This window comes from Arachis hypogaea, chromosome 8 (assembly GCF_003086295.3).
Source record: "Arachis hypogaea cultivar Tifrunner chromosome 8, arahy.Tifrunner.gnm2.J5K5, whole genome shotgun sequence".
NCBI classification, from domain to species: Eukaryota; Viridiplantae; Streptophyta; class Magnoliopsida; order Fabales; family Fabaceae; genus Arachis; species Arachis hypogaea.
In genome coordinates this window covers 32,766,735-32,780,667 of record NC_092043.1, presented here as the reverse complement: position 1 = coordinate 32,780,667, position 13,933 = coordinate 32,766,735, and the positions used below count along the sequence as shown (strand labels likewise).

The window sequence follows — 13,933 nt, the reverse complement described above, 5'->3', positions numbered from 1 at the left end:
TAGTTATACTATTAATGGAAGAAATTAAATTTGGTTTTAATAATATATAATAAATAATAGAGAAGAATAGAATAGAGTCGCTCATCACTTACGTAGCGTTTGGTGGAGAGACAGAGACGGAAAGATTGAGACTGAGAGACAGAGACTAAGAGACAGGAATTGAAATAAATTTCAGTATTCTGTTTGGTGCAAAATGGGAGACAGGAATTGAAACAAGAATGAAACTCTAATTTAATTTGCACAAAGGATAAAATTGAATTAATTAATTGAAATGAAAGTATTTTAGATATAAAATGTTATTAAAGTTTCAGTTTCTATCTCTAAAAATTTCAGTCCCCTATGTCCCTACTTTTTGGAGGTACTGAAATACTGAAATTTTAGAGACAGAGACAAAAATTTTAGTACCAGTCTCTAAACTAACAAACACGATACTGAGTCTCAATTTCTCAGTTTCTGTCTCAGTACCTCAAAACAAACGCTACCTTATAGACTACTCAATGTCACATTTTTCTCAATTTCTTTTTTCTTTCTTGTCTAGTGTGTAAAAGAATCATAAATTGGGTTTCGTATAGCATAGGTTGATAAAATAAAGGAAAATAATATTTTACAGTTAAATAAGTATTCCATGTTCATATTCGTCACCGCAAAATGAAACATTACGTTCCACTAACTAACGTCAGCTTTGAACTTGGAATTGATCAAGCACGAAAGCAAGCAAGATATTGGCGTGCAGTATATAAGTAAATGTGTGTGTATATATATATACCCTCTTCAACATCGTTGCTTCTCATCATATCAATAGCTTACCTTTAAATTTGAACCAATTAAAAATGGCACAAATGGAAAATTCTAGCGATAATATTAATAAGCTAGTTGAGCATCAATTTCAAGTTGGTGTAGTCGCATCCATTGAAAATGATGCCAAAATCAATAATACGTCTTTTCCCCTCACATTCCTTGACATACCTTTAGCTGGTCCAATCTATGTCAAACGCTTATTCTTCTACAAATACCCTTTTTCCACCAACCATTTTTACCAAACTACCCTTCCATATCTCAAGCGTTCTCTCTCACTCACCCTCCAAAGTTTCTTCCCTCTTGCCGGTAACCTCCTTTGTCCACCACCGCCACACAAGCCCTTCATTCAATGCACAAATGAAGACTCCGTGGCCTTCACCGTCGTCGAGTCTTCCTTGGATTTCAACCTTTTAGCAAGCAACAACCCGAAAAGCATCAATGATTTGCGTACCTTGGCTCCCAATCTGGTAGGCAAAGCCATGCATCATGATCATGATAGTGGTGACGATGACACACTCGTGTTTCCAATTTTGGCCTTGAAAGCCACGGTTTTCGCAAACCGTGGCGTTTGCATTGCCATAAATTATTGTCACGTCATGGACGATAGGTCTTGTGGTCAATTCATGAAATCTTGGTCTTCTCTTTGTGGAACAATAATAAGAAACGGTGAAGAAGTTGAATCAACGCTTCTAGACAAGTACCTACCACCACCGCCATGCTTCGATAGGTAGCAATCGGAAACTTAGGTCCTTTCAGTTATATTAATTCGACTTTACATTAGGATAAAATTGTTTAACTTCAAATTTAATATTATACATATATAGCATTATATGATGTTTTTTGAATAATTGATGATAGGGGAGTGTTGAAGGATCCGAAGGGACTGGAGTCCATTTTCTTGAATGATTATTTCGGCGAGAGGCAAAGTTTCAAGGACAAAGTTGTTAGTCAAAGTCAAACAGGAAGTCTTCGAGCAGAAGAGGAAGAGGACTACGTTAAAGCGACAATCGTATTTGGTAGAAAAGAGATGGAGGGAATGAAAAGGTTTGCGCTGAATGAGTTAAAGAAAAGCAATAGAAGCGAAGCGCCGCAATATTTATCATCTTTCGTTGTGACATGTGCTTTTTTATGGAGTACCCTGGTTAAAACAAAACACAGAGATGAAGAAGAGAATGATGCGAAAGAGGATTGTATTCGTTTCGCAGCTGATGTTAGAGAGCGTCTAGAGTATCCGATTGCGGAGAATTACTTCGGAAACTGCATAACGAGATGCCATGCAAGGCTGAAGAGGAAGGAGCTGAAAGGGGAAGGTGGGTTTGTGAATGCGGCAAGGGTTATTGACAAGGCTGTAAACGACATGAAGGAGGAGCCGTTTAGGGGTGCGGAGAATTGGAAGTCAACGTTTATCAAGTTGTTTGTGTTGGGGAATAGTGGGTTGCTTGTGGCTGGGTCCCACAAGTTCGGTGTGTATGACACTGATTTTGGGTTTGGAAGGCCTGTTAAAGTGGAAATGCTGCATTCCTTCAGAGTTATGTCAATTGCGGACACTGGTGACACTGAAAAAGGAGGGATTGAGTTTGGGATGGTGTTTACAAAAGCTGAATTTCAGTGTTTTCAACATAAGCTTCAACAAGGACTTCAAGTCTTTGCTTAAAGACAAGCTAATTAGTTAAAGATGATTATTAAAAAGGAAAAGTTTAGGGATTTAGGATTTAGGGTTTAAGGTTGCTCAATTAAAAATTTAACTGAAATAATTCAGTATAAAAAAGAATAATAAAATGAAGAAAGCTGTAGTGGGCCAGCACATATCTAGCTTTTATTTTTTGGGTCATTGCTTGAAAGCCCAATTGATCAAATAAAACTGTTATTTTGAGCAACAGGTTCGGTCTATTTTTTTACCAGAAAAAAAAAGAATACAGAACACGTGTGCAGTTGTTGTGGCAACAAGGCTTCAATAATCTCTGTTAATTAAGTTCCGAATAATTCCCAATTAGTAAAATAAGTGCGTCATCGTATCTTTAAAGCTCCCACCCGTAACTAAAAAAATGTTGTGAACCTCTAGAGAGCAACGTGATCCTCCTCTACGTGGTACCTTTACCATGCACCACATACACCACCCAACACCACCAACACAACGCCAAAATATATATTAACCAAATTAAATTCAAAGTTTGTTGGGGTTTTGAATATATCACACAACATTCACATTATAAACACACCTATTGTTCAATGAATTATCACACTACTATTTTAGGTATAAGGCATAAACCATATGCATTCGCCACCAAAAACATCTAATTTTATGACATGTCAAGGTGTTACGTGATCATATATATATGTGATTAAAACAACTATAAGGGCACAAATTTAAAACATATATATAGGTATAATGGTGACGCATGATTGTTTTCTAGCCCACACACGCTCACTCAGATTTCGGATTCTTCGGTATAGATATAGATACGGTTGATAACCACATGTTGGACGAAACACAAAGGGATCGGAAACATGCATATATAATAATTTGCTTATTATATATTATAATGTTTAGAGAATGCAAGATATCAATCTTTCTGATTGCTAAATGATACAACTAAGTGTAAAATAGAGTAAACTATATATATGCTACGTTTTCTATTACATCAACAAGGACATAATTATTTTATTTATTTATTTTAAATATGTATACAATTATAAATTAAGTTCAGCAGTGCCGTATTGTGTGTACAGAATTCAATGTAATATGTTAGTTACAAACTCCAGCGAAGGCGTATTGTTGCGAGGTCTATATATATAGTATATACCCTATGTCTATGAGACTATAACACTTTGTTATTGACTACTCTATTATTTTATAAGCTATGTGTGGTTATTTCAGCTCTTTTTGGGACACAGATAGATTATCTCTCAAACTAATCCTGTAATTAAGTTTATAACAAGAAAAACAAATGAACTCACCTAATAAAAACCTCTTTGAGTTTAAATCTTGTGCATAAATATTTTTTTCTAATTTGCTTTATGTAATTATGTTGAAATTTTTTTCGAAAATCATTATTGAATTTTATTAAATCATAGAAGCTTACAATGTTATAAAATTACGTATCCTACAAATTTAAACTAATAAAAAAATCTGTTAGAGATATATAAATATATAATTATTTATGTATATCTTTTAAATTTTGGAAGAAGTGCAGTTTTTATAATCGAAAAATTTAAAATTTGATCTTTATTGAATCCTAAAAATAATTCAGCATAAAACATAAACAAAAAATTATATAAAAATTCATGCAAACTCAAAAGACTCTGTGATAAATAATTATTGCTCTAATAATTGCTACTAATAATAATATGTATGGCTCAAGTTAAAGCCTTTGCAAAGCCTGAATTTAGGATTATTTTTAAGGAGGAAAAAGTGATTAGTTAAAGGGGAAAAGAGCTCTTTCTGTTTAAAATATAGTATAAGGAATGCAATAATAGAAGACTCATTATTAAAACAAATTTGCATTTAGAATTTCAAGTTACTTAAACGGAGCATATGATATTATGTACAGGTACCAATAATTATCACTTATGGACAATCTTATTAAATTAAAAATTTATATTTTTTTCGTTTATACGTGACGCTATTATGCATCGTTCAACATGAGAACAGATAATCAATAATAATGGCTGTTCTATATAGATTATTATTCTGTGCAAGCAAGGGCAAAAAGAAGCCACCATTTCTCCAGTAATGAAGCACATCATAAGGACTTCACAATGAGCAAGCAATTAATAGATCGTATGAGATCTCCGACTGTTAATATAATAATGTCATGTTTTTTGGGAAGAAAAATAAAGAAAAAGAAAAAAGTGAGAAGAAAATAATGAAACTAACACATAGCATTTGACTTGCAAATCCCACATTAAGTTAGATGAAAGGTTGATGGATTTTTGCACCTGATTTTCAAATGGCTCTTTTGAATGTGTGGTCGCGAAGCACAAACTCATCATGGATCAATAATCTTCACCTTGCTTGTTGCAAACCGCACAACACAGATGTCAACAGTTTATAGAAGCGTTGACTTCACTCTTTGGAATCAGAAAGACACCTGTCTCGCTAACAAGCTCTCTTCCAAGAAATATTGGCCACACATTCCTCGACATTTGTATGAGAAGTGACACATCATTTAGTTAACAACCCAATGATTTGTTTGGAAAAAAAAAAAAGAAGTTTTAATAATTTCTAAAACACCGCGGGCTTTTTATATTTTTAATATTAACTATAATAATTATGATATTTTTATGAATTTAATTTTATTATATTAATGATGCAAAAGTTTTTTTAAAAAATTAGAGTAATCAAAAGTTTTTTAAGTTATTAATATGTAGTTAATAATATATTTTTACTCGTACTTGTTTCTTGACATGAAAAGGAATATAAAATATTTTTAGTTAGTTAATATTTTTATTTTTAAAATTGTCTATAAAACTACAATCTCATTATGTTACTAACAATATTTTTGTAAATTTCTATTAACTCTTGTTTATAACTGTATTTAATGAAAGTATTTTTGTGGATGTGTCTATAAAAATATTTTTTGTTTAACTGTGTCTAATAAAAATATTTTTATAGATATATTTTCTGTATGTATCTCTTTATACATGTATTTAAAATATAATAATTAATTATTATTGACAATAAATTAATAAATAATCTATTAGTATCCTATACTTTTTCATAAAACTGTCCCCTATTTTTACACTATCAATTAACAATTTATTATTTAAATAACCTTTTAAATAATTGAGGTAGAAAATATTTATTTTTACAAAAATATTATTTGTATATTAAATTTGACTATCAAAATTAGTTATTATATATGTATTTGTATATAAATATATATATATTATTTAATTTATTTTTAATGTATATTTTATATTTTAATATATATTTTATATTAATAACTAATTTTAATATTAAATTTTAGTGTACATATAATCGTTATTTTTATTAATGTAGTAACAGAAACACGCATAAGCTATAAAATATGCATAAAACGAAATGAGATGCTAAATTTATAAATCGCAGTGAAAACAAAAATATAATTCTTATTTTAACACCAAATAAGTTAATGTGCTCAGATCGCGATTAGGATCTAAAACCATATGTTTATAGATTATATGTCAATGATTTGGCCTATGAAAAAAAAAAAAAAAAAAAGTGTAAAATTTCAAATCTATTCAAGAATGAATGATACTATGATTAGACTTGGTATATTATTATGCAATTAATAAAATAATTTGATAGCATAAATTTAAATCATATAAACATTTATCTGTTATGATTGAAATGCATCCCGCTAGGGAGACTATTTTGTACAATGTGTACAATGGCTATTGAGTTATGAAATGAACATCTCCTATACTATTTAGAATAAACATCCGAGTACAAGGAATAATAAACATCTTCTCGAATTTTTGGGTTCACGAAGGATCGAACTCTTGACCTTTCGGATCTAGCGCTTTAATACCATATCATGATACCACTCATCCCAAAAACTTCAGCTAATAGAAAAATGTAACACTAATGATTATATCTCTAATACTCCATAAACCTCCATTGTACACATTGTATAAATATTTCATTGGCTTCTCATACTTTTCCGATTGAAATTGATACTTTAATGCGCATATGATACCCATTTAAGAAGTTTCCTATCTTGAGTGACCGACTGGTGTAATGTAAAAACTTGGCAATCAAAGAAGAGGTAACGGTAATGTATAGGATAAGTTAGAACCTTACAACTTATAAGACGTGACATTAGCGTGTAGAGAATTTCAAAATGAAAGCTCAGAAGGGTGAAAAATGAAACCCTACTAAAACCAAGTAGTAAGTTATGTAACAGAAAAACACATTTTCTCCAATGTTGATAAGGGAACTTAACAACCTTACCGTCCATTGCAGCACAGGATGAATCTAAAAGACTAAAACCAAGGTCAAACTCAAACTTTCTCACCATGCAAGAAGAGTCAGCTCCATCCCTTGTCTTCATTCCTTGTTTTATATACAACCAATATTGATTGTTCAAGTTTACATTCGTATATATATACTATACATTAACAAAAATACTATTTATATACTAAAATTAATTATTAATATATTTGTTTATAAACAATACATATAGTTTAATTTATTTTTTAATATATATTTATATTTTAACATATATTTTATATTAATAACTAATTTTGATAATTAATTTTAGTCGGTATATAATATAATTGATTAATTAATTACTAATATACTGAACAAGACTACTTTAGGTAGAAGTATATATGTACGTCTTTACCCTTTTTAACAGTTACAAAAATATTTACCAATTACTAATGAATACGGTAAAATTACAAGATAAGATCGAATTAATTAGCTAGTGCATATATTTTGTCATCATTAGTAGAGTATTTGATGAGTTAAATTAATGACTTTGAAAAATTAGTTAGCCACTGAATATATGCATATACGTATGGATATAGCATATACGTAGAAATGCAAAATGAATGTATAGAGACTAGAGAGTACGTGGCAGTAGGGCGGCGCCAAATCATGTTGACTTCAAACATAAAAGAAACCCCTGCTTTTTCCTCTTGTGCTATAAAAACACATAGCCAAGTTTTCCTTTTCAGTAGAATCTTCATTATTCCACACACCCTACATACCCTTTTGAAATACTAAATTAATATTCTTGTGCTTGTTAGCTACCACAATGGGAAGACTACCTTGTTGTGACAAGAATAATGGACTCAAGAAAGGTCCATGGACACCAGAGGAAGATCTCAAGCTTGTCCACTACATCCAGAAACATGGACCTGGAAACTGGAGATCCCTCCCCAAGAATGCCGGTAAGTTTATTTATTATAATATTTTTTTTTATTTCACTTTCTTTTCTCCTATTATTCATTCATTCATGTAGATTAAAAAAAATCATAATCATAGGTCTGCAAAGATGTGGCAAGAGTTGCCGCCTTAGATGGACAAATTACCTAAGACCTGATATCAAGAGAGGAAGATTCTCCTTTGAAGAAGAAGAAACCATCATTCAGCTTCACAGCTTCATGGGGAACAAGTAAGCCTCAAAACGCGTATTATGTTAAACAGTTTATTCAAATATATCAGACAGTAATAATGTTTCTGCGTTTAGGTGGTCCGCTATAGCTGCGCGATTGCCAGGAAGAACGGACAATGAGATAAAGAACTACTGGAACACACACATAAGGAAAAGGCTGCTAAGAATGGGGATTGATCCGGTTACTCATGCGCCGCGACTTGATCTACTGGACATGTCCTCTGTATTAAGATCAGCTTTAGGGAACCCCTCATCAATTCTGAATCTGCAAGGCTTGTTGGTCAACCCTGAATTGCTCAAGCTTGTAGCCACTGCATCCCTATTATCTCATCAGACACAGAATCTACCACAACTGATCAATGCTGGGGCGAATTCCGATTCTCAACAACTACTGAATCATCAGTTTCAGATACCAAATCAAACCACCAATGTGATTGACTTGGTGAGTAATAATTCATTTGCTACTACTCCTTCTTCATATCTTGGGGAGAATTTGAATGTGTCTCAGCAAAACCAAGTTGATTTGTTCGAGAATGAATTGTTACAGTACATAAACAATGGTAGTAGTGATCAAAACATGGGGTATGAATCGGTTATGTCAACGCCTCTGTCGACCCCAACAACAACGCCTTTGACTTCATCATCAACTTATGTGAATAGCAGCAACATAGAACAGGAAGAGAGGGACACCTATTGCAGTGAGGTTTTCAAATTAGAGATTCCAGAGAGTCTTGATATTAATGACTTCTTGTAAATATATATCTACTTTAAAGTAGTTTGCAATTTTCTTTTTCCTTTTGTTGTAATATTTGATTTTGGACCATACAGAATTTGTACTTTGGTTTTTATTTTACTTCTTTGTTTTCTTCAATTTCCAGTTGTCAATACCTGTGTTGATAACAAATGTCTTTATTTTATAAACAGCTTCTCTTTTTTACAATCTCTAGTTTTTTTCCCCCATAGATTTTCCCTACCTAGTTACTAATTATGTATATAATATAATAGAATGGAAAATTCTAGGGGCCAGCAGTTTTATTGAATTTTGGCCAGCATATAACCAGCAGAGAAATGTAAACCGTTGGATGAAATCTCACACCAATCTCACACCATCAAATTATCATTGATGGCTAGTTGATGGCTAACAATCACAAAAATTACTGGTCCCCTAGCATTGCTCTAATAGAATAATAGTTATTATTATTGTATCTTTGCAATTTTCATAATAATCACTTTCTTTTTATGAGTCAATTTCTAAGTTAAACTTTTCTCACCTAATAAAGGAGAAAAAAGGTATATTAGATGGTAACGGAATGTTGTATAAGGGGAATGTTATAAATTATCAACTATATTACGTATACATTAAAATTAGTCATTAAAATTAATTATTAATATAAAATATATATCATAATATAAAATATATATTAAAAATAAATTAAAAAATATTTATTTATACATAAATATATAATGATTAATTTTAATATATAAATAATATTTTTAATAAAAATTTATATAATACAACTTATTATCAAAGAAAACTATCAACAATCTTGCTCCACCATTAGTTGGAGGAATAATTATTTCAACCCAAAATTAAACTTTGTTTCAATATAAAGACAACAAACAGACAATTTACAACTTAAATTTCTTGAAGCTTTTCATAATTACTTCATATACTCGTAGAAAATAGAAGTAACTTAAATGTAGAGGTGATAAAGTGGGTAGTCCTCTTTTTCTTTTTATTCTATTTTATTCTATGAAAATTTAACTAAATATGAGGTGCATTAGTCTGTCTTACCAAATAAAGTGGATTTAAAATGTTATTTCGTTCTGTTTTATGATGAATTGACGGATCAACGATCGAGTTATCACGTTTAACATTTTCTTTTAAAAAATTAATTAAAAAATAATAATTAAAAAATAAATATAAATAAAAAATAGTCAAATTATAATATTATTTTTTTATTATTTTTTTTAAATTTTTAACTTTAATACAATTTTTTAAAATAATACCATCAATAAAATTATCTTTATTTAAAAAAAATCATATAATTTAAATATATATATAAAAATGTAAAATAAAATTAATAATAAAATAAAATAAAAAATATTTAAAAATTATATAATTTATAATTTTTGTAGCGCTAATCACTTTTTTATTTTAAAAAAATCTTTGGGTCAGTAGACTGGTCGTTCATTCTGTCAAAATTCGCAAATTTGATGAATTTTTTAATTTAGCGAATTTAAAATCTTAATTCGACCTGCTTTTTGGTAAATTTGGCGAGCCGACTTGGCGGATTCAGCCCATTTTATCGTCCCTGGTTAGATGCAAGACCATTTCAAAAAATAGAGAGATTGCATAGTGGGTAGTGAGGATGGTTCTCATAGAGTTTAATTTTTATTGGCAGGAAACATCATTTTCCATCACATGCCAGATTCTTATCCAAAGTTGCTTCAAAGTTGTACATGTGTGTGTACACAGTACACCACACACTTTTGAAGATCATGAATAATGATGATGCTTTTAGACCAACGAAAACGCGCGCTTTAATTACCTCTATTTCATGCGCTTTAATAATTTCGTATCTATAGTCTTCAATCATCATCGCTAGCTAGCTTATATTATCCTTCTTCTATTTGCCTTTCGGCACACAGGGAGTGTGAGTTGTCGTGTGCCATTATTTCAAAGTTGATCTTTGACATTATTTATGATTATGATTATGCTTATGAATGCGGCGATAAAAGTGAATTCTTGTCATTACATGCTCAATTATTCTAAAAAATCCTGTAGGAATTGCTTCAACGAGAAGTGGGAAACGAAAGAACTTGCCATTTTGTGGAGATTGTGGTGTTGGCATATTTGTGTCCATAACTTCATGTGTATGAACAACTCACTTTATAATGCAAGCGTAGAAGGTTGTATTTTATAGGGTATCTTTTTACTTTCACATTTAGATATGAGACATTACGATAAGGTGGATTTGTTCCTCACTCACCCACGATTGAAACACAACTCTTAAGCTCCAAAAGTAGTTTCCTTTTGTGCTTCCTGTTGGAGAGATTTCAAACACGGAACGCATCTTAGCTTCCAGAAAAAATTGGGGGAAACAATCATATCAATAGTCAACTTAATTATCAAAAGGCCAAATAAAGATTTAGTGTTCAAGGTTTAATTAAGGTTTACATCCTTAAAATTAAATGATTAATTTGTTTCTTTGATAATATGTTTATTAATTTTTCCTTAATTATAGTCTTATAATCTTATTACATTAAACAACATTTAATTTGCTATAAAATGAAGGAAAATTCATCTATTTTGCATTAATAATTAATTTTCTCATTTTGTGTGTGTATATATATTGCACCATAGCTTAGTCCAAAAGTAAACTTTTTATGTTGACAATTAGAAAAAGTTATCATCATTTGTCCAAAAAGGAAAACAGAAAAAGTGGCATCAATGTGGAGCCTCCTCATATTTTGGACCATTAGTTCCATAGAGAGAGAGAGACTCGTCACATGTCAAAAAACAACAATATATAGTCTTCTACATTTTGTTCATACAATAGCAAATAACACGTGATATTAATACTAATCCATAACATTTAACATCGTGGAATCTTACGTAGTTACGTTCTTCATCATCTTTGTAATTCTATTACTATAATATCGTTCTTCTATGTCCGCGCAAGGTGAAGCACACAAGTGATGAACGTCTTAAAGGGCATCCTTTTACATTTAAATTTTAGCTTTATAATCATCATCATCATCATCATCATCATCATCATCATCATATATATATATATATATATATATATATATATATGATTTTGTGTATATACAAAATAATATATCATGTTTAGGTAGCAAAAACTATATCTTTTTAATACACAAAATAGTAGTAAAAACTATATATTTTTTAATGCACAAAATAATACATATTTTTTTTCATAATCTTCAATTGAAATGATCAGAAGCCCTGTATCATATTATTTGGTTTTAATTTCTTTATGAACCAAGGAGTTAAATAGATGGAAAAGGCTCTTTTCTAATAAAGAACGAGATCAAACCCGTTTATTTTTTTATTATTAATTTTATTAGAAAATATATTTTAAATAAAAAGTAAGTAAAATATCTTTTTTGTTTGTAAAGTAAGTAAAAAATTTAGGACTAATATCCCGTAATACGCTTGACAACTAAGAGCTATTAAATTATGTTAAAGATTATTTTTATAAATTTGTCGCTAAATTAATCCTAACTAAAACTTTTTTAAATTTTAATTATTAAGATATATTTGATATAAATCAAATAAAATTAAAATAAATCAAAATTTAAAAATATTTTTAAAATTTTTAAAAAAATTTATATAAAAAGAATATATTTAACCTTAAAAAATATATATCTTTTAATCATTTTTACTAACCTGATTTTGATGAGGGTAAAATGTGAAAACCCACCACCCATTTGACAGAAGGCAAATACATACATCTTTCACTAATTTGGAGGGTTTTTTCTAATAAAAAAATAAAAAAATTATTATTTCTCCAAATATAATTTTTGGACTTTAATTCTTTAAATATGATTTTTTTTTTTTTACATTTAAGTAAGTTCGCCTGACCCGACAAACACTATAAAAATTGGCAAGTTCGTCTAACCTCGGCAAACTCTATAAATTTTAGAGTAAATGCCTTTTTCGGTCCCTAACGATTTATCTGATGGACTTCCCACCCCCTAAAAAATCTAAATACCCAAATCGATCCCTATCTATTATGATATCTGTACGTTCCAGTCCTTACAACCGGTTCCGAGCAGGTCACTGGCTGATGTGTCAGTAACTTGTCCACGCGGGTTTTTCTCCTTCATAATTGGGACAAATCGTCCCCTTAACCTTTGTTGAAACGTTGTGTTTCAACAAGAGCGTTATTCCATAAAACACCTTCCTCTCCCTTTTCATTTACATTTGGCCCTAATTCTGAAACCTTTCTCCTTCCCTCCAAAAGAGCGTTTCGTTGAGGATGTGCGATCGTGCTGCACCACTATGTGGGAAGACATTTATTGCATTTGACAAGTTTCTTTGAAACGGTAAGAAATCTTTCGTTCTCTTCTACTTACTTTATCTTTCACTGTAGTCAAGTTGAGGAGTGTGTCAGATAGTGGGAGTGAAATTAGCTTTGATAACTCAATTCTCCTCTGCATGGTGATTATGGGTGGATGGGGTGAAGCACTAGCTTTGTTTGATGAGTTAGGGTTGTTGTAAAACTATAATAGTGATGTTAACTTTGAAAGTTTCTACCTTTCTGTTTATTGATGAGTTAAGAATTCTTAACTGATAGACATTTTAGTCTATTTGCTGTTGATTAAGTTTGAAGTTTAGCTCTGTTACTGAGTTATAGTTTAGATTTTTACAGATGTTTGTGTTTGTTATCCCTTTTTTCATCATGGTGGGATACTCAAGAAAGATCCAAATGGAGTGTTACGATATGTAGATGGAAAGATTGAGAAATTTCCACCCATGGATGTTGATTTTGTCAACAAGAAGGACTTGGAAGAACTTTTCAGGGGATTAGGTTATTTAGAATACAAAGAAATTTACTGGCTTGATCCAGCAACAAGAAACCTGGAGTTTGGGCTTCATATCCTTAAGGGTGACCAGGATATTAATGACATGTGTAAAGTCACCCTAAGTTGTCCAGATAGAAATGAGTTCTACATCTACTTTGAGCACCCGGTAAGTCAACCAATGACAGTCAAACCAGAGCCAGAACCAGAGAAAGAGCCCGTTGTGGTCATAGAGGAATCCTCATCAGATGATGGATACGAGAGTGCCGAGGATAAGGCTTACAAGCCTCCTCCTCCTGGTTATGAGACTGATAGTAGTGATATTGAGTCACCAAAAAGACGTGAAAAAAAAAACAAAGAAAAAAGCATCAGTGTCTCCATCAAACAAGAAGAAAGTGTCACCTAAGAAAAATGGTAAGAAATCATCAAAGAGGTATACTGGGAGGAGGAGGAAGAGACATGTGCTATACAGTGAATCT

At 30.9% G+C, this 13,933-nt stretch overlaps 2 protein-coding genes across 2 annotated transcripts; both read left to right on the top strand.

Annotated features, from left to right (window-relative positions):
• The first annotated feature begins 775 nt into the window (after window positions 1-775).
• LOC112707063 (coumaroyl-CoA:anthocyanidin 3-O-glucoside-6''-O-coumaroyltransferase 2) lies at window positions 776-2,677 on the top strand. The gene is made up of 2 exons (XM_025758623.3): window positions 776-1,525; window positions 1,657-2,677. Exons 1-2 carry the CDS (start codon window positions 831-833, stop codon window positions 2,450-2,452), a joined length of 1,491 nt encoding a protein of 496 aa, XP_025614408.1. The 5' UTR covers window positions 776-830; the 3' UTR covers window positions 2,453-2,677.
• Window positions 2,678-7,439: 4,762 nt separating this feature from the next.
• LOC112707062 (transcription factor MYB102-like) lies at window positions 7,440-8,833 on the top strand. Its single transcript, XM_025758622.3, has 3 exons — window positions 7,440-7,677; window positions 7,772-7,901; window positions 7,977-8,833. Exons 1-3 carry the CDS (start codon window positions 7,542-7,544, stop codon window positions 8,653-8,655), a joined length of 945 nt encoding a protein of 314 aa, XP_025614407.1. The 5' UTR covers window positions 7,440-7,541; the 3' UTR covers window positions 8,656-8,833.
• The last annotated feature ends 5,100 nt before the right edge of the window (window positions 8,834-13,933 follow it).